At 40.8% G+C, this 23,515-nt stretch overlaps 1 protein-coding gene across 1 annotated transcript in view; it reads right to left on the bottom strand.

Annotated features, from left to right (window-relative positions):
• Positions 1 to 23,515, bottom strand: part of macf1a (microtubule actin crosslinking factor 1a) — a 283,339-nt gene that overhangs the window by 149,715 nt on the left and 110,109 nt on the right. The window contains 1 exon segment of the mRNA XM_034201651.1: positions 5,049 to 5,110. Coding sequence (XP_034057542.1) covers positions 5,049 to 5,110 — 62 coding nt within the window.

Below are 23,515 nucleotides of genomic sequence, written 5' to 3'. Positions count from 1 at the left end.
ACCAAAAATCGTTTTAAAAATATGCTATATAAATAAAACTTGATTTGATTTGAATCTAAAGTCACTCTGTAGATTGTCACTATGTGATGTTATTTTTTATGATCAGGGTGTTATAGCGCATCTGTGTCTGCTGGGATGTTGCTGACACATCCAGCTGTGTGTGATGAGACGTGACGGCAGCTGTCAGAAGAACGGTTGGTCAGAGCTTATGTGAAACACTGCGAGGACAAGCACCTGGGTAACAGCATCAGCATATACTCAACACAAATGTAAAATAGCTTCAATGTGATTTAATAGTTTGACAACTACAGTAGGATGGTAGAATAAATGATGGCAATTATATGAATGCCAATTGGTGTAAATTAAAGCTTTGCAGATTGACATGTTGCTCAATTTAATGTGATTTGATACAATGTGACAGGCTTTGACAACCTCACATACTGTATCTGAAAATCCAAGCGGGAAATATAGTTCTGAACATTATGAGCACATTTGATACAGTTCTGCCTGCATAGTAAAGACTTAGCATAAGTAAACCCAACAATCTTGCTGTTTAAGTGTTTACAGCTTATCTCAAGTTTTTTGTGTATCATTTCTTGATTTTCAAGGTCGCACGAATAATGGCTGCTACAAGCTAGATTCATTAGAGGCACCTGTCAGGTCATATGGACATTATGTTAAACAAGTTCTCATCCATCATGGGCTTCATACAAAAATACATTCCCAAAAAAACAAAATCATTGTGAATTACATGTTGAGGCAAAATCATTTCTGATCAATGTCCGTGGAGGAGGTTTGAAACTTAAAGTCAACTCTTAATTGTTTTGTAAGAACATGAACATACTTGCTTTAAGCCAAATTATGTTTGACTTAATTTAACAAATGAGTTTTGATGTGTTTTAGTCTTGTTTCAATTTAAAATAGAGACCGTGTTCATGGAATAAATACTTTTCCCCTTAGAAAGTATTTCAGAATGCAGTTTAGCTGTAAAGGAACGTAGTTAAATAGGCCGGGTTGGATCTAAAAAAATTTCGACCAAAATGGCTTAGTTCTGTTTAAAATCAGTACCTAACATTTCACTGTTCTATAAATCTGATTAATTCAAATATTATTTATAGTATTCCCATGTGTGTGTCGTCTCAATAGTGGTTTCCTAGTAACATTTGCTGCTGTAGCTGAATTAATTTGATAACAAAGACAGATATGTGGTTTAGCATCTTGTTAGCTTCAGTGCGGCTAACAGACAGATATGTGGTTTAGCATCTTGTTAGCTTCAGTGCGGCTAACAGACAGATATGTGGTTTAGCATCTTGTTAGCTTCAGTGCGGCTAACAGACAGATATGTGGTTTAGCATCTTGTTAGCTTCAGTGCGGCTAACAGACAGATATGTGGTTTAGCATCTTGTTAGCTTCAGTGCGGCTAACCTTCTTCTCTGTGAGAAGCCTCTTCCCTCCTCCTGACTTCTTAATGCAAAGCTACTGGATCTGAACTCACTGTGTCAACACACTGCGGGTCAGAGAGTCACTGCATGCCAGCAGGTAGCTCGGAGGCCAGTGTTTATATTACACTGTTTGCATTGAACACACACACACTGATACACACCTGTCAACACCCTGCACACCTGAGCGGTCTAACAAATACCAGACATGACACACAGAGCAAAACGGAAGCTAACTTCCTGAGGGCGGAGCGCTTTCTATCTTTGTCTACGTGTTTTGATATTTTCTTTATATCCCTTCTCTTTGTCTCAGGAGCTTATTCTTTATTCCGTCTCTTAAATCTTCCCTCCCTCCTAGCCTCAGTTGTGTCCTCTCTGTGTTTGTCTGTAAATCCCTGCAGATAGGGTGGAGGTTTGTACAGACCTGGCTGAGAGTCAATAGATGAAATATTTCACCCCACTCTGTTCGATGGTTGGGACATGATGGCTTTTTGAAATATGACTTATTTGCCAACACTTTCTCATCAAACAGCAGCTGATGTTTCTCCTCGCTCATTTGTTATCCGTGTTTTTATGTCATCCCCCCCCCCCGCTCCATCTTCTTCCCCCCACCTGTCCTCTGTCTCACCTTCCTTCATTGATCACAACTCTTAGACCTCTGTGCTCATGTAAAGGCTTACAGTGTGTCGAGTTATAAAGTTTTTTGTGCATGTAAATTATTTTAAATCCCAGTGTTCCTTCAGGAGGTAGTTTCTCTCTCTCTATTATTATTATTATTTTTGATCAATGACTAAATTAATCAGACAATCATGTGTCTATGTAATAATAATACATTTTTGTTTTTTTTAAACCTCCCATTACAAATGAAAGGAGTGAAAAATCCTCCCCTCTCTCCGCCTGCTGCTCTCACTCTCCATCTCTGACCTACATGTACAGAGAGCTGTGTGTGTGCGTGTGTGTGGTTGCTGATATAGAGTGACATCGCAGGCTGAGCTGTGTGACGACAGCCGCTCCACAGTTATGGGGTCAGACAGACGCTTCACGCTGGGTCATGTGGCAGAAATACCCAGCATTCCCCTCTCCTCAGAGTCCTTTCCGCCTCTGTGTGTGCGTGTGCGTGTGCGTGTGTGTGTGTGTGTGTGTGTGTGTGTGTGTGTGTGTGTGTGTGTGTGTGTGTGTGTGTGTGTGTGTGTGTGTGTGTGTGACACCCTGTACTTTATTTGATAGATCTGGCATGTGTGTGCAGATGTGACAGTGAGCAGAGGCAGCTGTCAGGGGCCAAAGTCAGGAGACTAACAGTTATGTCAGAGATTATAAATCACTGTTTTCCTTCCAGTTTCATTATCTTCAACAATTGATGTCCTTTACTTCAAGTTCACGACTCTTTGCAACTGATGCTTTGATGTATATAGGGCTTTCAGGTATATATCTTATTGGTCTGGTCCTATACAGCTTATTGTACTGTATTCAACCCTTTAAAACGTAACAACCTCCCGACAAGATTCTTTTAAAAAACTACAAATGCTAAAATGACACCATTTGTCAAAGGCAGAATCTGTTACTAATCAGTTCCTATAAAAAAACAATAAACGCTGCTCTTCTCTGCGCAAAAGGGAAGATATGAATGACTTCTCTGCGACCAACACTCACATGACAAAATATCGAGTGGTCCAGAGGGGTTGGAAGTTGATCTTGTTCAAATGTAAATAGCTCAGAATGTTTAGTACCTATTTTTTTGCCAATATTTAACATACTTGTGGAAACACAAAAGTTGTGTCTTTTTCTAGGATTAATGGCAAAAACACACTGGAACTGCTTTTGGTACAGACGGGTTTTAGTCTTTATGCAGCTGCTCATTCAGATTTATTTCATTCAGTTTTTTTGTTATTTATTGATGCCTTCAAATTAAACAGTCATGTTCAGTATCCTGGTGAGACCAAGACAGTCTGCCAATCAATAATTGAATATCTGCATTCCAGCAAAGGTCTGAAGTTGAACTCACACAACCATTATTAAATATTCATTCAAAACTCACATTGAGTTTATATACCGCTTTGCCTTTGCTACAAACACATGATTGAATAGTTAACATGGCCTGACAGAGGGAGACGCTTTAACAAGATGTACCGTTACCACTGATCAGTTAAACGGCACTGATGAAGACGGACCAGATGGAAGTGTTTTTTTAAAAGAAATGTAAATATATTTTGAACCTAGAAGCACAAGTAGAGGCTCTACATTGCAAATTGAAACCATAAGTGTTTTATGAAGCCAACATTCTGCTTACATAACACTAATAGATGTGTAGGAACACCTGACAGAGAAGAAGAAGATGGAGAAAAGAAGATGTCATGGTCTCCTTGAGATTAGTGTTTACTGTGCTCAGTTGCTTTATGGTGATAACTCAGGCAGTAAAACTCATCCGTAGCAGGTTTCCGGGACGCGTACAGGCGCTTTTCTGAAGCTTTTATTATCCTCCTGCTAGATTTAAGACATACAGTACGGTCCAGGAATTTAACGACCTGAGACTTTTTCCTTCATTGATTTTGGGATAAATGTTATTTTAGGTGGTATAGGAGGCCGGAGAGTAAAAGAGCTGCAACAATTGGTCTTCTGATTGATTAGTTTAGTGCTTATTCTAATCATTTATAGTGATAAAGTAGTCATTTTTATTGCAAAATTGCCAGGAAATGCCATTTTCAGCCTCTCAGATATGGAGATTTGTTTCTTTTTATTCTCTTTTGTATCAGTTTATGTTATAATTTACTTTGTAAAACAGACGAGTCAAATCAAGCAATCTGATTGGTTCTTAGCCGTGATATAATGAGCGTATATCACGGGTAGAATTGTAGTTACTTTCCACAACAAGTCAGTATCCCTCCGCGTCTGAGAAAAGCTACAGTCGTTACAACTGTTAAATTACGTCCGTTACGAAACTAACTAACTAACTAACTAACTAACTAACTAACTAACTAACTAAGCTTAAGATGGAAACATGTAAGGGATAATGTGGATGCATGCAGTTTGCTTTTCAAACTGGGACAAGAAAACAGAGGAGAAGTAACAGGGCAGAAACCCTCCTTTTTACGCAGCGGTCCAGACATAGACATCAGACGGCAAAACATATTCAGTGTGCAGTTACTTTGGCATTAGGGCAGGGATATCTAGATACTTCCCAAGGTTTGACATCATGAATTGTGCTTAAAGCAAGCAACGATGTTTTCAAATCTGTAATCAAAAAGCTCCTCAAAAACACTATTGAAGCACTTCCTGCCGTTGCTACGTTAGTTCAAACAGTAACAACGGACTATTTTTGATCTGCCTGTCGGGTGTTCTTTTACCCATAATGACCGCCTCGCTGCACATTATCCCTTACTTAACTTCGACCTCCGGGGTGGCCTTACTATGGAGGAGTGGATTGAGCAGTGCCTATCTCCAGACAAAAAATGCACCTAAACGACGACATGCAGAGCTACGTGAAGAGCAGGTAGACCAACTGGAAAAGTAACATCTTATTTCTATTGAACAAACCTTCAGCATTTAATATAAAATAACCCCACAAGGCCAAACCCAGCACATTGCAAAGCATTTAGTGTCAGTGATACACACCTTGATGAGATGCTTGTTGACCCATTTGGTGAAGGTTTTCTTCTGCACCCTGTCCCGCTCATCTGAAGAAAGAAAATAAAGAGAGGAGGAAGGTTAATAACATAATCTAAATCCAGCGTGTTAGCTGCAGCCAGTGAACACACACACACACACACACACACACACACACACACACACACACACACACACACACACACACACACACACACACACACACACACACACACACACACACACACACCACACACACACACACACACACACACACACACACACACACACACACACACACACACACACACACACACACACACACACACACACACACACACACACACACACACACACACACACACACACACACACACACACACACACACACTAAGGAGACAGTAAGTGATGATGCTGATCCATTTAGACAAATACCAGGCATGGATTACATTGATCTGTGTATAACAACATGAGAGGGTCTCTGCAGGAAAGATGTTCTTCATTTTCAAACCAACACATAAGCTCAGACACCCACACACACACACAAAGCACTGTTTTATCCTCAATGTTCCTGCTAATGTGCACATCTTTGACTCAAAATAAGAGCTCCTAGAAGAAGATTATAAATAACAATGCCGAAACACAAAATCAACAGAGCTCAGCTTTCAATATCTGGTTTTGCTACTCTGCCATTTTTCCGGAGTTTTCTATGAGCAAAGAGGTATTTTAAACGCCAATACCCCAGACATTGTGTTAATTTAACTGTGGGAAGATAAACCTTTAATAATCATTTATAATAGATTATTGGTACAGGCCTAACATAAGAACACATTCAAACACACTCTTCTTCACAGAGCTACATCATTGGTTTCCCTATGTAAAGACTGTGGAGTTTCTTTGAGTTCATGGGCTCAAGGTCCTTTTGATAAGATCCTCTATATCTGCAAACGTCGCCTCTTGTAAAGTCTTTAACAGCTATGTTTTACTTGTGACGTCATTGTGGGTAAACTGAGGTTTCACAGATAAAGCTACAACATGTGTTTGTTTGTTTTCTTTCCCACTTCATGACTGGAAAAAGGCTGCCTGCATGTTAACTACTTTATATAGAGCTCTGTATTTCTTCCGTTCAGTGATTAACCTTCCTCTAAGTCTCTAACTGAAGTGGGATCCAGGCAGACTTCCAGCCTCCGGAGGCCAGAGTGGTGAGGCAGCCAGGCCAGGAATAGAGCTTGATGCTGGGCCACAACTGTGTTATCTCCCCCCTCACCCTCACCACCACCCCCTTTTCCTCCACACTGATTGAGCCTCTCTGCCTTTCTGTCTGCTCCTATCAGTCTGTCTGGGAGAAAACACAGACCGCTCTCCTTTTTCTTTCCCGCCATTCTCTCATATATCTACTTCCTGCTGGAGGGATAGTTCACGTCCTTTCGAGTGATGTGGTTACCGAAAACGGTTTTAGTCACCAACAGGGATGCAAGACGTAATGTGTGCAATGTATGATAAAAACATGTTCAATAATATTTGTTGGTTATGGAGCAAGTTGGTTACCGGTAGTTTCCTTGATGGACAGAAAAATTATCGACAATCATTTCAAAAAATCAAATCAAACATGGAACATATTCTGATTGCAGCCTCTCGTTTGTGTTTTTGCTGCTTTGTTTGATTATTTTTTCTTTTGCCAGAAAAAAGAGACTTTTGAAGACATCACCGGGCCTTAGGAGCTTGTGACATTTTATAATCCTGACAGTTAATCGAACATTAGAGGAAATAAAACTATGAGGAATAGATCATTAAAAATAAGTAAGCTACAGTCCTAAATAGCAATATAATATATATATAATATATATTAGAAATCAAACATATATAAAAGACATATAGCGGTAAAATCTAAACAGAATAAAAGAATGTAACAAAACAATTATTTGCATTTGTATGTTCTTGTGAAAAAAACATGTACTTAAATATGTTGCAAAGGATATTGTTTTTTATCTAGGTCATTATCTGTATCGCAATTGAAGTTTATTCAAATTAATTGTAAATATTATGTAAAAATATTCCCTCCAGTAGCTTAAATGTAGGTAAAATAAAACTTTAAAATAAGTTTATCCCTCATACCAACACCAGCACTCGCTCACTCAACAGCTCAATCACAGAGGAGTATTTTCCCTCCATTTTTTCAAACAACCAATCAGAGAACAGGTACGTCCCCTCCAGCCAGCTGTTTATCAGTTGCCATGGAGAAGCCATACGAGAGAGCAGCCATGAGGAGAGACGGTTTCACATCCTACTTCAAAAATCACCCGCACCTTTACAATCAGCCCTGACACCTTCAACAGACTCCACATGTAGAAAGGTTTCACAAAATGTAGAGTTGATATGTCATTTGTGGGTCAAATATGGACACACACACACACACACACACACACACACACACACACACACACACACACAACACACCACACACACACACACACACACACACACACACACACACACACACACACACACACACACACACACACACACACACACACACACACACACACACAACAGAGAGTTTACATAAAGGGCAATCCCTCCAGGCTGAGAACAAATATTTCAACACACCATTGCAAAAATAGTTTCACCACTGCAACACGCCTACCCAAACCTGTCTGGTTAGCCTGGTGGAAACATTCAGCTGCTTTTTACAAGTTATTAGATCACACACACGCTTATCACTGCACCTGTGAAGCCTCGTCCGGTTCATGTACAGTAGGTATGGTAATACCTAGTCTTGATTATATCATTGTTATTGAAACAGAAACAGAGTTGTGAGAACAGTAGAGATGTGTGAGTGACAGCCACGGAGAGGCACCCATTCAGCGACAGTGGCGGGCATTGTTAAGAAGAACACGCCCCCTTCCACGCTGTCCACACACACACACACACACACACCACACACACACACACACACACACACACACACACACACACACACACACACACACACACACACACACACACACACACACACACACACACACACACACACACACACACACACACACACACACACACACACACACACACACACACACACACACACACACACACACACACACACACACACACAATGATTAATAGAGACCACATTGAATATGTTGTCACCGGTGTGTGCACAAACAGGAAGTGTTCAAACACACTGATCCACGTGCTGACAGCATGTAAACAGTGTCCTGCTGTGACACACACACACTGACCTAGGCAGCACATGAGCGTGCACAGGTGGGCGTTGAGCTGGCATTCATTCCTGTAGTCGGACCCCATCATAATCCGCTGAGGAAATGCCCTTCAATCAGAGCTCCATAGAAAATAATCCAAGACAGGGGTGAGGTAATAATAGTAACACGCTTCCCTCTAGTTTCCAGAAGCTGCCGAGTGTGTGTGTGAGCACCGGCAAGTACAGCAGGTTAGAGGAGTGTCTACTCCTGTGTGTGTCTTGGTGTATTCCTGCCGTAGTGGTTCCCTCTGTCCCTGATCGTTGTGTTCACTGCCATGTCTCCTTGCCGGCCTTTTCCCTCACCCCACTCCTCCCCCGGCAGCAGTTGCTCTCACACGTGTGTGTCAATGTCAGCCGCCGCTCCTCCTCTTCAGAACAGAAAAGGACGGCCCCACTTCTACTTCCTCACCAGGCAGTGGCACTCTCTCTCTCTCACTCTCTCTCTCACTTATTCTCTTGCTTGCTCGCTCGTTGTTTACAGTCACACTGCAGCTGACGGTGGCTCTGCAGAGATGCAGGGCTGCTTACTCCTCTTATTTCCTTTCTGTTTTCCATCTGCTCGAATGCGCAGGTAGGCAACTGCATCCATAGAGAATATTTTCTTTTTTTTACTTTATATTTTCTATTTGAAAAGGAGAATTGTGGGTAATTAAATTGACATTTGCAGGTAACAGACGCTCTTTTTGTCAAATAGCAGAACAGTAGACCTTCTTCTGAATAGAAATCGTGTTTTAAGTCCTAGATAAATCCATTAGCGATGATGTAATCCACTTGAGTTCTTTCTGTGTTCCAGAAAAACAAAACAGCATCCAAAATATGACTTGCTCTGCCAATCCTTTACAAACATACACTTGTCTGTTTCAAGCTGACAGACGCCAGAAGGCAGCAGCTCCCTGATATCTCCATTTCCTTGCCTTCACTCCTTCTCCTTTTCCCATGTTTCCTTTCCTTAAGTTCAAGGCTTTTGTTTTGTTTTAAATAAAAGACTCAACCGCCTGCTTCTTTTCAGCGAACTCTGTCACTTTCTGAAGAACCAGAAAACAGGCTTGGGCATAAATGGACTTTAGTCTCATCAAGAGAGGCCAGGCACATTTGTGACGCTGTATAATTTGATATTGAAAGAATAAAAACAGCCCAAGTCAATCATCTCGTCAGAGTCTTGTGTGAGCAGGACAGTAATGAGAATAGATGAGGGCGTACATACTGAAGAAAAGCCCATGTCATTATATCTGGCCTGGGTCCAGACCTGTGTGTTCAGGCAGCCACAGTGAGCTCTCAGCGGTGAGAGAGCGGCCTCTCGCAGGCTTTAGCTCCGCCGCCTGGTACTGAGCTCATCATCCAATCACGACGAGACAATACCCCGTCCAGGCCTACCTTCAAACTCAGATTTGAGTCACACCGCTCTACTCCCTTCCTACTTGTGTATCGCAGTGTCTCAAAATAGCCCTGCTGTCCCAGAAAGCGCAGACGCAGTTTTCAATCATTTCTGCTCTGTCATGTTTTCCAAAAAAAAAAATAGAAAGTGAGGAATCAGCAGTGAGTCTGCACAGGACATCAGCTGGGCTTTGGCCTGCTCAGAAAGTCATGTGACCTGGCGCGGACCCAGGAAGTGATCGGGATGATACGTCAGCATCAGTGCACTCTGCGGTTGCAGATCCACACACAGCTGATCCAGCCAGACAGGGACACACACTCTGACAGCCACAACAAGCTCCTCCTCCTCCAGCAGCGACGTCACTGCTTCATCTCCTTCATCCCTCCTTCTTCGCTCCCTCTTGCTGTTAGATTCTTTCCTCCGCTACTCCGCAGTGAAGTTCCGTTTTTCCCATCTCCATCAGACCATCCGCACTAAAAATACCAGACGGAGCTAAAGCCTGTAATACCACGCAGCATGCTTATCCCTCCCTCCTTCTCTCCCTTTATCACCTCTAATCTCCCTCCCTCTCTCTCTCTCTCTCTCTCTCTCTCTCTCGCTGCTGTCTTCCGGTATCCTGGCATCCTCCTCTTGTGATTCAATCATAGAGTGGATGTTTTCCTCTGATGGTCCATTACTGTATGTCATCCTCTCTTTTTTTACTTTCTCTTTCAGTTTCCATCGCACAGGCTGGCTCCCAGGTTTATATCCTCCTCCTCCTCTCTCAAAGGCTGGCAGCCTCCATCCCTCTTTCTCTTTTTTTATTTGTTCTGTTCCGCCTCTCTTCCAATTTCTCACTCTTTTCGAGCTACGAACACTGAATGGTAAATGTTTGTAAAGCAGGACAAGTTCATTTATGACCTGGGTTAAAAAAATAAAAGTTCTTTTTTTCTGCTTTGTAGCAAAGTAAGTCTTATTCACACACTAATCAGCTGTCCAGTTGGCCAGCAGCCTGTCATCAGATAGCCAACAGGTTCAATCTGCCCTCCAGTGGCCACAGAGAAAAAAAGATCTTCTTATTTGAGAAACTTAAAAGGTTCCTACTCTTGAGAGCAGACCTTTTGCACACTGTTTGGCAGGTGTGTAGGGGAAGAGCAAAAGTTGAAATTGCAGATGATAACAGAGTTGTAATAATACACTTATGGTACACAGGTAAGAAGAAAAACATGATCACATTCATATAAAAAAATATATGTCAGAATGCAAGTAAAGACGAGAGTGTATGGAAGTATTTTGTTCAGAATGTTAAACACACCTAATAAAACAATAAACGAATAACGAATGTAAACTGCTGTCATATGTAGCTGATGACTGAGCATATCCAAAGTCCATGTTAATAATTGAAGGTGATTTGAGGTCAGCTGGGTTTTATCACTGACACACATCTCAATAAATACGTCATCTGTTTCCTTTGTTGTGCTCACTAATCTAATGGAAATAAAAACCACAAACGTCTTATTTATCAGAAGAACTCTCTGCTGCAATTTCAAAGAAAGTGTAAACCACCATGATTAACATGTCGTGATAACTCACACACCACACATGTTCCATGCCTGGCACCGTGAAGGGCTGTTTCCTGTGATGAGAAAAGTAAGATTGAGACCACAGAATCACGCTAGGATGAACGTCCCTAAAACCATATTACTCATTATGAGAGACAAACATGACGGTTACGAATTAACCACTTGAAGAGTTAATACAACTTAAATAACTATAGTGAAAATATTTCAGAGCAAACACCCACATGAAACTATTCGCAGCTGTCCAGCACTCTAATATATCAACTCAAGATCATTTGTCCATAAGAAGAGACCACGACCAGACAGCACCAAAGTCATTCAACACGTTTTTAACATGCAACATTGTTAGTGACGATAGACGAGATTAAAATATAGTTTTAAAGAAATTCTCTAAATGTTATACACTGTTTTTTGTTTTGAATACAGCAGTTTTGTGTAATGTGGTCGATACCGTTTCAGCAAAACAGCTGCAACACACTACGAGCAAAGTCAGTGGAACTCATAATAACTTACTTGAGCTCAAATGAACAGTGACAACGAAACAGCTCGGGAAGAATAAGTAAAAACTGAAGAATAAAGACTAAAATCTCAATGGTTTCATTGACAAAATATTACAGTTTTCTTTGACTAGGATGAGATGAACATGCCGAGAACAGACAAACTTAACTAAATATAAAACAAATCTACCAAAGACATTTGATACAGGACAAAGACTAATTAAAGAAATACAAGAAAAGAAGAGGCCTACAGATAATGTGTATAGAAATTATTTAGAGAGAATTATGAAATGGTCATTAGAATGTTGGATAAATTGTATTACTCATGATTCTCCCTCTATATCTGTGTCACTTTATTTCCTTCTATACTTCATGGCTGCCTTTGCTTTTGGGGCTCTTCCCCTTCTTAACATGTTCTCACCTTCATTGCTCTCTTGTCGCACTCACATTCAATCTGCTCCTCTCGGAGTATTGATGGAGCTCATTGATCTGCACTTTAATGTCCTGCCAGATATCTCTCCCCTGGTGAATCAGAGCCAATCGTTTCTCTCAGATAAATGTAGCCACATGTCCTAAACCAAAGCTGAGTAGCCCAGAGTTCAGATCAACTGTTCCACTGTTAGGAGACACTGGATGTAACCAACAGTAACAAGTCTGTATAAACATAACATCAAAATAGTTGAACAGGCTGTTACATCATAAATATATAGTTGTATCAGGCTTTAATCCAGCGATGAGGACTGAGGCTAAAGTGACTGGAATGTGTTTAATGCTGCAAAAAAGGCGCTGTTACATCAGTGTTTAGCATTAGCTCGGAATAATTAGACACATGACGAAACTCTGCAGCATACTGGCTTCACAGCAGCTCGTTGTTTGGTGTAGTTACAACAACAAGACACAGCCAGGCACGTAAGCATGAATTACATACTGTAGATGTAACTATATGATTCAATAGCTGATGACATATAATTCCCTCTCCCTAAAAAAGAGCCAAATATGGAAGATTCTGCTCCTCTGACTCATGCAGATGCAGCAATGGATTCCTGCAGGCAGCACAAAGCATAAAGCAATGTCTCACTGTACAGGGGGGGGGGGGGGGGGAGTCACCTTTACAGCACGAGCCGCTTTGCATTCCACTTAAGCTAAAATAGAAAACATGGAGGTGACATGCTAATGCACGCTAACACTTTAGCACCATGACAAGGACTCTACTAGCTCATCTAAAAGCCAATGCACATGCGAGGCAGATGAGTGAAGCTGTCCAGTGCAAAATAGACACAGCAAAAAGGGGTGGGGCCTAAACAGGAAGCACATGGAGTGTCAAATCTCCTGTCTCCCTACAAAGAGCAGATACATCTTGGAGTGGTGATAATACATCATTAGTGTGTCCTTCCCCTTTATAAGAAGTTTGCAGTTTACCTTGATCCAAATTGGGTGTTCGCTGCCGACGGCGACAGTAAAACCAAATTCCAGCCACTGTCAAGAAGTGGAAAGTCACCACCAGGATGGGCGTGATGACCGAGGGGTCTGTGAGGAAGTTCATCTTGTCTCGAGAACTCTCCCAAACTCATAAAAAATGGCAAGTAGCTTTAAAAGCTGGCAAAAAAGCGACAAATATCCAAAACAAAAGCTACTGCTGCCTCAAAATGTGTCCTGGGTGTCCATAAAGTAGAATGTTCACAAAAAGTTTCTAAATGTCCGCCAACAGGAACATCCTCCTTCTCTTTTCACTTCTTCTGTTTTCACACAAGACAAAAACTATCCCTTCCTTTCTACAGCATCTCTCTACTTCCAGCACCGCAGCTAATAAGTTCTCTGAGTGTTTCTCCCCATTCAGATGCCCTCCCTCTCTCCCCCGCCTCTCTCTCTCTCTCTAACTAAACCTTGCTCGCCCTCTGACACTCCACCAGTGAATTCCTTTCCCCTGAAACAAGCCGCTGGACTGAGTGCACCGTTAGAGAAACGGTATATGAATGAAACAGGATGAACCAAACAAAACTGTGTACTGTGTGTGTGTGTGTGTGTGTGTGTGTGTGTGTGTGTGTGTGTGTGTGTGTGTGTGTGTGTCTCACTTTCCAAAGAAAACCACATTGTCGATACCCACATGCCACTTCCACTTCCTGTGTATGTGTAGCCTGTAAAAGTCATTTTTTATATTACAAAATTAGGTCAGTAAAGCTAGTTTTTATCTATTTGAATGTGTCCATGTTGCATTGATGTGTCTTTGTATACATTGGCAATAGATTGTGCAGGTGTGTGTGTGTGTGTGTGTGTGTGTGTGTGTGTGTGTGTGTGTGTGTGTGTGTTCCCCTGTTGCTATGAGTGAGCAATGCATCCTGGCTGTGATATTTATGCTCTGCTATCTTTGAATGATGTCTCCTGACGGCGTGCGTGCGTGCGTACGTGTGTGTGTGTGTGTGTGTGTGTGTGGGAGACAGACAGACAGACACTTTACAGCGTGATTCAGCATGATTCAGGCTGCAGACTGGCAGGCAGGGGGTCCTCGGGTTACTCTCACCTCTCGTCTGTACGTGTGTGTGTGTGTGTGTGTGTGTGTGTGTGTGTGTGTGTGTGTGTGTGTGTGTGTGTGTGTGTGTGTGTGTGTGTGTGTGTGTGTGTGTGTGTGTGTGTGGTGTGTGTGTGTGTGTGTGTGAGAGTGTGTGTGTGTGTGTGTGTGCGAGAGTGTGTGGTCAGGTTATCAACTGAGCGCTGAAAAGCCACTGACATTTTACCCCTAGCAACCTGCGGTCACAACAACACACAACCACAATCAATCTGAAGACATCATATTGCTGTAAGGGGAGAAACCTTCAGCTCATTTTTTATAACGCTGCTACATTCAATCCTACAATCCTCAAACTTAAAAAAAACCTTTAGAATTTTGAAACGCATGATATTTATTGGAGAGCAGTCATATGATTAAGAAAGTTCTCAAACAGCATTTTGCTCACACATGGTATCAATAAAGGCTGGAACATGTAGAGGGCAGTAATGAGGATCTTTCCTATTGGTCATTTCCTAATCGCTACAATTAGCAGCTAACATGAGGTAATGGAGGTTTGATGCTGATGTGATCAGCTGTTTATTGGTGCTTTCCACCAGTGAGGCTCACATTGCAACAGAACTACATTACCCAGAGTCCTTTGTGTACAAAATGTGCCTTAGGGAGAGGGCTTGAAATGTTTTCCCTAAATGTAGCATAATAAGGTATTTAGAAATAGAGCATATTATAGTGTTTTTAGAGAGCAGGACTACATTTCCCAGGGCCCCCATCTTTCCAAGATAGACTAATTGAAAAATGATATAGTAATATTAATAAAAATAAATATACAGATATTAAAGGTTAGTATTTTAAAGCGGGCACTCAGTTTTAAGAAGCATGCATTAGAACTACATTACCTTTCTGTCCCTAAGTTAGGCTACGGGCGAGACACCCCAGGTGAATAGGGTAATTTTTTTAACTTAAAGGTATCAGCTAGACATTTCTCCAGTTAATTACTTACAATAAGGCAATTGTCTTTTGTATTACAAGTTTTCTGAAATAGCATGTTTAAATAGGCAAATTATCCATTATCTCATTAAATATGCACATATTTTAACACATTTCAGGATTCGAAATCTGAACTTTGGATATAGCCAGATTCAAAATTCTTGTTTCATTTTGTAGTCATATTAGTATCTAAGGCTTTTACAGAAGGGATATTGGATATCTCTTTTTATCACTCCATAAATCAGAAAATACTGTCAACAGCCCTAAAATATCCATTTTCGCCATGTTTTTAGGTATACAATGTTGTATAATTCAGGCTATGAATTATATATGAACAAACCCTTCTGTAAAAGCCTTCATAATATTGATAGGAATATAACTGGAAGGTTTGGTGTATGTACGTGCTACTGAAGTTGAAATTTCGAACTCAGAGTAGGAGAAAAAACTCATTTTGAGAAAATGACCTTTAAAGATTGCAGTGAGGCGCTAGCTAAACCCTCCTGTTCTTTGGATGACAGCTTGCGCATCGACGCACTCCGTGAAGGTATTTCATGTTCAGGGTCATTTTTTTTTTTATAACCTTGCTTCGTGCAAGTGACAATTGTTGTCGTCTTCTCTGTGAACCTTTTTTTCGCCGTTCTTTTGGCATTTTGAGATTTCAATTTCTAGCTGAAAGCTAACCAGGAAGTGTTTTAGCACACCACGTGACGCATCTGAACGAATCACGTTGTCAGAAATTGACACCAGCCAATGAGATTTCGTTTCTTGGTTTAAGACCCCTTTGTGCTTTCACGATTGGTTGCTGATACAAAGGAAATGACCATATTTGGATCCGATGAGATTGTGCAGGAGAGACACAGCTTTCCAGCGATACCTCTGTTGACATGGTGCACACAGCGGTCGCGGTACTTTATGTTACGTTAGAATGCTAACTTTTGGTGAATTTAGGAGAAATCTACAGACGCAAATAGACAAACTATAGTAAAATAAACACTTAAATGTGTATTTTGTACGTTTTCCTTCTAAAAGCCTGAAAGAAAACATGTTATGGAATCAAAATAGCACAAAATCTCAAAATTGACCAGTACTTGAAAAACGATGTTTTTGCCTGCCGTGTCTCGCCTTAATTATAAAATACAATTATTAATGTATTAAAGATAACTTTACTTAAAGGTGGGGTAGGTAAGTTTGAGAAACCGGCTCGAGATACACTTTTTGTTATATTTCATGGAATGCTCTTAACATCCCGATAGCAATGAATATCTTAAGTGCTTTCACAAAAAATCCATTAAAAAAAGTCATCTGTGGAAGCCGTAGTACTGTAAAAAGTACAACCAATCATCTGAGCCGGCCCGACTAAAATAACTAGATGGCGTACCTGCCTGCCAGCCTTCCATCTGTGCACAAATTTATCTCGTGTTATGGAGTCAGATTTGGGTCAATATTCTCGCGCGTAAAACAAGCTACTCACGAGCGGAAAATGAGCTTTTACACGCGCATAAAATGACCCTCGCGCGCAGATTAAACCCCCGCGAGCGGCTCTGCGCTCGCTCGCGAGAGGCTCTACGCTCGCTCGCGAGAGGCTCTACGCTCGCTCGCGAGAGAGACAGCCCTCTTGCTTGCTCGCGGGAGTGTCAGCCTCGCGGAGTCTGTCTAAGCGCGCGTGAAAAGTTTCTGGCACTTTGGGGCGGAGCCACTGGACTTTGATTGACAGCTGCCAGGAAACCCGGGGTTGCCAGGTTTGATAAATGCCTGAACTGCCAAGAGCCGAGCAGTGACGGCAGCAAAATCAGTTGGACGAGATTGAATGGTAAAGTTGTCCATAAAAAACTATTATATTCGTAAAGTGTACAGCTAATATATATATATATATATATATATATATATATATATATATGATTCTGTTTTCTTCAAGGTTGTGTCTTCCTGGTCGAATGTACTTATTGTAAATCGCTTTGGATACAAGCGTCAGCTAAATGCAATGTAATGTAATTTAATATACATTAATTTGATATAAAACAATATATTTTTCAGTGGGCTGTGTCCGTCGAAAACTGCTAGCTACTGTCTGCTGTACGCATAGATATATATAAACACTAGATGGCTCATGGGAGATTTTCCAGCGTAGCTCACCGGCCACCATCTTGCTACAGTCAACAGCTACTCTGGTACGCGCTATGGTAGCTGTTGTAAGGTGAGTGATCTGCACAAAAATACTCTTAAATCGCTGAAATCTTGACTGATTTACAAACGGTTTTGTTTATTATAAACGTTATTAGCATGGCTATGATACAGGATGCTTGGACATGTTGAAATTGCAGCTTTTCTTTGTGTATGTGGTTGTATTTATTAGCTGGCTAATAACAAGAGGCTGTGAGTGAGACCTAGTATTACAAAGTTCACCCAGCAACTTTACACCAGTGGGAGAGGCAGAACTGCTCTTTCTTTTCAACATAACTTAAGTTACACATGATTTCTTCCAAGTGGTTGGGCTTGTTAAAAACATCTTACATTTTTAGATACATTATGATACAGGAAATTGCTGGCTTTGTGTTTACAGAAGTACCTGACTATGCTTGACTTGTGTGCAGCCTACGGATGCTCTAATCGCCGCAGTCTGCAAACAAGAACCCGTGGAATCACCTTTCACGTGTAAGATATGACAATATTATGACTATAATTAGGATCATCGTTAATTACTTAGTGGATGTATGTACATTACAAGTCCTGCTACACAGGATCAGTGGGGCTATGTGAGATAATAGTATTGCAAGATTGATGTTGACCCAGCCTCTTTAGAATATGTTGCTACCCAGGGGCGGCGGGTACTGTAGGCTAGGGAAGGCTAAGCCTTCCCAAATATTTGTGTCACTGCATCCTGGTAAAATAAAAATATAATGTATAATGTGTGTGTCTTTGACATTAGCGCTGCTATGCAGCCACCTGTGCCCTGTATGAAGCCAGTTCAACAGACCCTGGATATGTTTGAGTTATCTTAACTAACCCTAACAAATGAGATTTCGCTAAGTGGTCCACGAAGCTGGTTATCAACTCGGTGAATCAATCCAGGGTTTCTCTCTCCAGCTGAGAACGCGTTCACGCTACATTTGACCAATCACAAACAGGGACAAGTGTACTGACAACGCAGCGTCATACTTCATTAATGAAAAGTAAACTAATATTAGACAAATATGAACTTTAACTATCCATGACTTAAACATATAATCCAGGATACAAGCCACATAGTTGCACCTGCAAGGAGAATATAGAACAACTGGTTAAAAAATAAACTACCGAGTGTTTGAAAACAGTTTTATGATACTGCCCCATCTAAGACACGAGTGGATCTGACTTTAATTACATTTGAGTTGAGTGTTTCGTCAACTTAATGTGTTGCTTAAAATAATACGTCTGCATACAGTATATGTGACAATGTAAGTGTTGCACGGCCAGATACGGCTCGAGAAGCTGACTCAGATAAGGAAATATTGTGATATTATATGATCGATGATCTGATTGATGATGTGATATCAGTGTGATATGAATGATAAGTGCGACACGTCGACGTCTTCTCTGCATACGGCAGTTTAAACTGCATTTCCTTTTTCCTGTAATATGACTTGATAGATTTAAACTCCGCACACTGAGCTCTGATCGGTCAGCAGGCGGTGCTTTCACTGAGTTGATCTCTTTTCTATAAACGCCGGAGGCGGGCAGCGTCAGATAAAAAAAGAAGTTATTTAGCCTTCCCAAACCTGAGCCTCATGTTGCTACCATTTCTTTACACAATTATGTAATGTTTCTTTTGGACACCTTTTTTATTACTCTTAGTGTGGTTGTCTTATTCTTAAAGTATACATACATACATTACATACATACATACATACATACATACATACAATTACCCCAAAAATATGATAATTTCGGTGTGTATTTTTGTCCTTACCCTTAATGTTAAAGGAAAGAAGGGCGGACAATGTTGACAATAATTTATATATCTGGCTACCTTTCTCATGTTTTTAAGGTTTCCCAAAACCGGAGAGAGGAGGAGGCAGTGGGAACTCGCCCTAAGAAGGGACGGTTTTGTTTCCTCTGGCAGGACGCTGCTCTGCAGTGAGTACTTCAGGAGTGTGGACTTTGACAGGACGGGGCAGACTGTCCGGCTTAAAGATGGTGTTGTGCCAACAGTATTCAATTTCCCAGCTCATCTTCAAAGGGTATGTGTATCATTGGCCAACAAGAATTCAAGGTGTATAAGATTGATTGATAAATATGTGATTAAATGTCACACTTTAGTTTTTCTTTCTGCAAGTTTAGGAATAAATAATGTGTTGTGTATTACAGCACATTTTAAACACTCAAAATGTCTTTAATTATGTTTATTTTAGCCGGAAGCAACAAGAAGCACAACCACTTCAAGAAGAGAGGAAGATGAATCTCAGCCTAATGTTGTGAGTATTCTGAATGTGGCCAAGACCAGAGAGATGGTCATTGATTTCAGGAGGGTGAGGACGTCTCTTCTACCCCTGTGCATTCTGGGAGAGGATGTGGCTGTTGTGGAGGACTACAAATACCTGGGAGTACACTTAGACAACGGACTGAACTGGAGGATCAACACTGATGCTGTGCACAGGATGAGCAGACTCTATTTTCTGAGGAAGCTGAGATACTTCCACGTGTGCAGCAAGATGCTGGAGATCTTCTACCGGTCTGTTGTGGCCAGTGCACTCTTCTTTGCTCCGGTCTGCTGAGGGGGCAGCATCAGAGCCGGTGACACCAGCAGGATCAATAAACTGATTAGGAAAGCTGGGTCTGTCATCGGCATCAAGCTGGACACCTTTGAAGCTGTGGTGGAGAGGAGGACACTGAACAGGCTGTTGTCCATCATGGATAACCCCACCCATCCTCTCCACCTGCAGCTGGACAGTCAACGGAGCTCCTTCTCCAACAGACTGCTGCAGCTCCGCAGTGCCATAACTCAACAAATCACCTCTGGCTGGAAGATAACTCTCTGCTCCATAGTTTCTCTTGAATATAACCACGTTGTACATTTTACACATATATAATCTATTTAATATTTAACATTAATATTCCATATGCCTTGTATTTATGTATATTATATATATAATATCCTGCCAAACTCAACATGTATATTTTCCTCTTTCTTTTCTTTATTTTTCTTGCTTATTTCTAATTCATTGTAAAATGCTTTGTCCCTTAGGCTGCTGTAACTAAAAATGTTTTTCCCAAATTGGGATCAATAAAGTACCATCTTATCTTGTTTTATTTGCATGTGGAATGTCACTAACAAATGAGAGCATCATATGGCTTGTCATATTAAATCCTTTATCTCGGTGGTACCCAGGAAGGTCTATGATGGTGTTACTAGGAGAGCCCAATATAATTTGAGGTGGTACTCTGTGTAAAAGGTTTGAGAACCACTGGCCATCTCACTTGCTCTATGTCACTCATACACTTGAATAAACATGTGCAAACATTGAAACTACACCCAGGGATTGGCAACCTTTACAATCAAAATAGCCATTTTTGTCCAGAGCCTCAAAACATATGTTTGCCTTATAAGGGGAAAAGCCTATTAAGATCAATTTCTTAAAAGTACGCTGAGTTGTGTTTTCTGTTGGAGAATGTAAGAAAAATCAGGCTCACAGTATTGATAAGTGAACATTGAATTGTTAAAAAAAGTAACTTATTAATTTCCATATTACTATTATTTATATATTCGTATAATTGTGATAAATGAGACAGAACTGGCCTGTCTGTGAGCTCATTTTATGTTGGTTTGGTTCTTCTGATAAAGGTGTGAATATCTAAATAATATACCACCATATGCTATTGTCATTAGTTGTGTCCCTATTCTTCAAGCTAAGGCATTGCTAAATTAACAACTCTTGGCTTACAGAGTGGTAACATGAGACCGATTTTTATATATTAAATATATTTTTAATTTTATAATTTATTTTAAATATTAACAATATAATAAAAATAAATGGAAATATATACACCGGCAAATATTTAATATAAATACCTTGTGTGTGTATATAGCTATTGCTTTATCTGCTTAATGTTATTTTCATAAGAAAGTCCATGACTATAAGTATACAGTATCATAACTACATCTTTGATGTTTATAAAAAACCAAACCGTTTGAAAATTGGTTGAAAATTGAGCAAGCTATGGTTATTTAAATAGTAAACCATAATGTTATGAATGAGAGAACTGCCTGTAGCAAGATGGCGGCCAAGTGGCAACGTCGGTCTCCATTGGCCAGCAGCGCGGGTGAGTCATCTAGTGTTTATATATATCTAGATTTTGCTGCCGTCACTGCTCGGCTCTTGGTAGTTCAGGCATTTATCAAACCCCGGGTTTCCTGGCAGCTGTCAATCAAAGTCCAGTGGCTCCGCCCCAAAGTGCCAGAAACTTTTCACGCGCGCGTAGACAGACTCCGCGAGGCTGACACTCCCGCGAGCAAGCAAGAGGGCTGTCTCTCGCGAGCGAGCGCAGAGCCGCTCGCGGGGGTTTAATCTGCGCGCGAGGGTCATTTTATGCGCGTGTAAAAGCACATTTTCCGCTCGTGAGTAGCTTGTTTTACGCGCGAGAATATTGACCCAAATCTGACTCCATACATGTCCTCATTGGTCATGTGCGCGTTCATGTGTGTTGGAGGAGGGGCTCTGTAAGGAAGTGGCAGATTTTCTCCGGTTGTGTATTTTCAAATTCTAGCGCACTCGAGCTGGTTTCTCCAAAATCACCTACCCCAAAGGGACTATTCTAAAGCGTTGTAAATGTTTTTATAAACCGACAGCAGAACTACATTACCCAATGTCCTCCCTGTCCTAAAATAACTAATACCCTAACTCCTAAAACACATTTAAAAAAATGTATTCCAGCACTGTATATGAATAAAAATAGGAAAAAGATAAGAAATTCGATAAAAAAGCATGCAATTAAAAAAAGAGAATTCTGTTTTTTAATCTAAATTAAACATTGACTGAAAGAGGGAAGTATAAATAAAAGTGAGAGGAGGCTAAAGAGGAAACAGAGCAACCGCATGTGTGCTGTGGTAAAGAGTGTGAAGCAGCCACTGTGGGGCAGAAGAGACCAACATGTGTGTGTGTTGGGTTTAACACTGTAACCACTGACTGCAGACCAGTGTCACAAAGAGCACCAAAAACCACCGGTCTCACAGTGACATCCGTCAGGATTAATCAGCTTATAGCTCATTCATACATTTACTTTAAAGATTTTAAATGTAGTTTTACAATATTGTTTCAGACAAAGAATGTGTGGACGTCCTTTCCGTAATAACTGGTGGAAGTATTATAAGCACTAGGACATTTCTCATGTATTAAACTTTGTTATCAATTCACAACACTCATATTTTATGCTCTTCATTTTCACGTCTCATCAACATACTAGTCATTAAAACGTTGACAATAATTTAGTTTATTTAGTCGACAGGTTTCATGTTATTGTATGTATTAGGTTGGACTTGCTTTTAAGGAACCTAATAGACATCTCATAACCTGCACTGAATTCTTCAGAATTTAAGATATTTTTCTAGGCGTTGACCCATTCAAAGACTAGATGTTTTTCACACGTAAAGGTCATTTCATCAATATATCAGTATATTAGTTTACACACTGACATGGTACACGGTATGTCAGCTTTCAGGGTCGAGAGGTCAGGGGTCATATCCCATGTCCCCTCTCTGCAGAAAATGCTGAGTCTGGAAACACACACACACACCAAAAAAGACACACACAGCCTTTTGTGTCTGATGTCTCTATCTTCACCATATTAGCACAATGGAATTCTTTGTATTTACATTTAACCTCACAATAAATAGAAATGATTTTGCATATTGTCTGCTTCTCTCCTGTGTTTTTAATCCAGCAGCGTGTCACGTCTCTCTCCCCCAGTACTGCTCAATTCTCACAGTCAGCATCCTTTACATAGATAGGATGCAAGGTCACCCTGACACACACACACAAGTATGCAAACACACACACACAGAAATATGCTGGACTCGTGCACAGATGAGTGCAGGCAGAGCTGTAAACTGTATCAGGGTATGGAAATATGTCCTGCAGCTGACCACAGAGCAGAAGCAGCTGCAGCGCGGAGGACAGCTGCCATCATAAAACATGTTCTGTGATCAGCTATATTCCAGAACATATGAAAAGGAAACACATCTAGTGTCAGAACATGATAAGACATTTACATTTATTCCCTTGGCACATGCTTTTATACAAAGCACTTTGCAGGATGCTGG

Source organism: Gymnodraco acuticeps, unplaced genomic scaffold, assembly GCF_902827175.1.
Source record: "Gymnodraco acuticeps unplaced genomic scaffold, fGymAcu1.1, whole genome shotgun sequence".
NCBI classification, from domain to species: domain Eukaryota; kingdom Metazoa; phylum Chordata; class Actinopteri; order Perciformes; family Bathydraconidae; genus Gymnodraco; species Gymnodraco acuticeps.
This window is presented reverse-complemented; position numbering and strand designations above follow the sequence as displayed.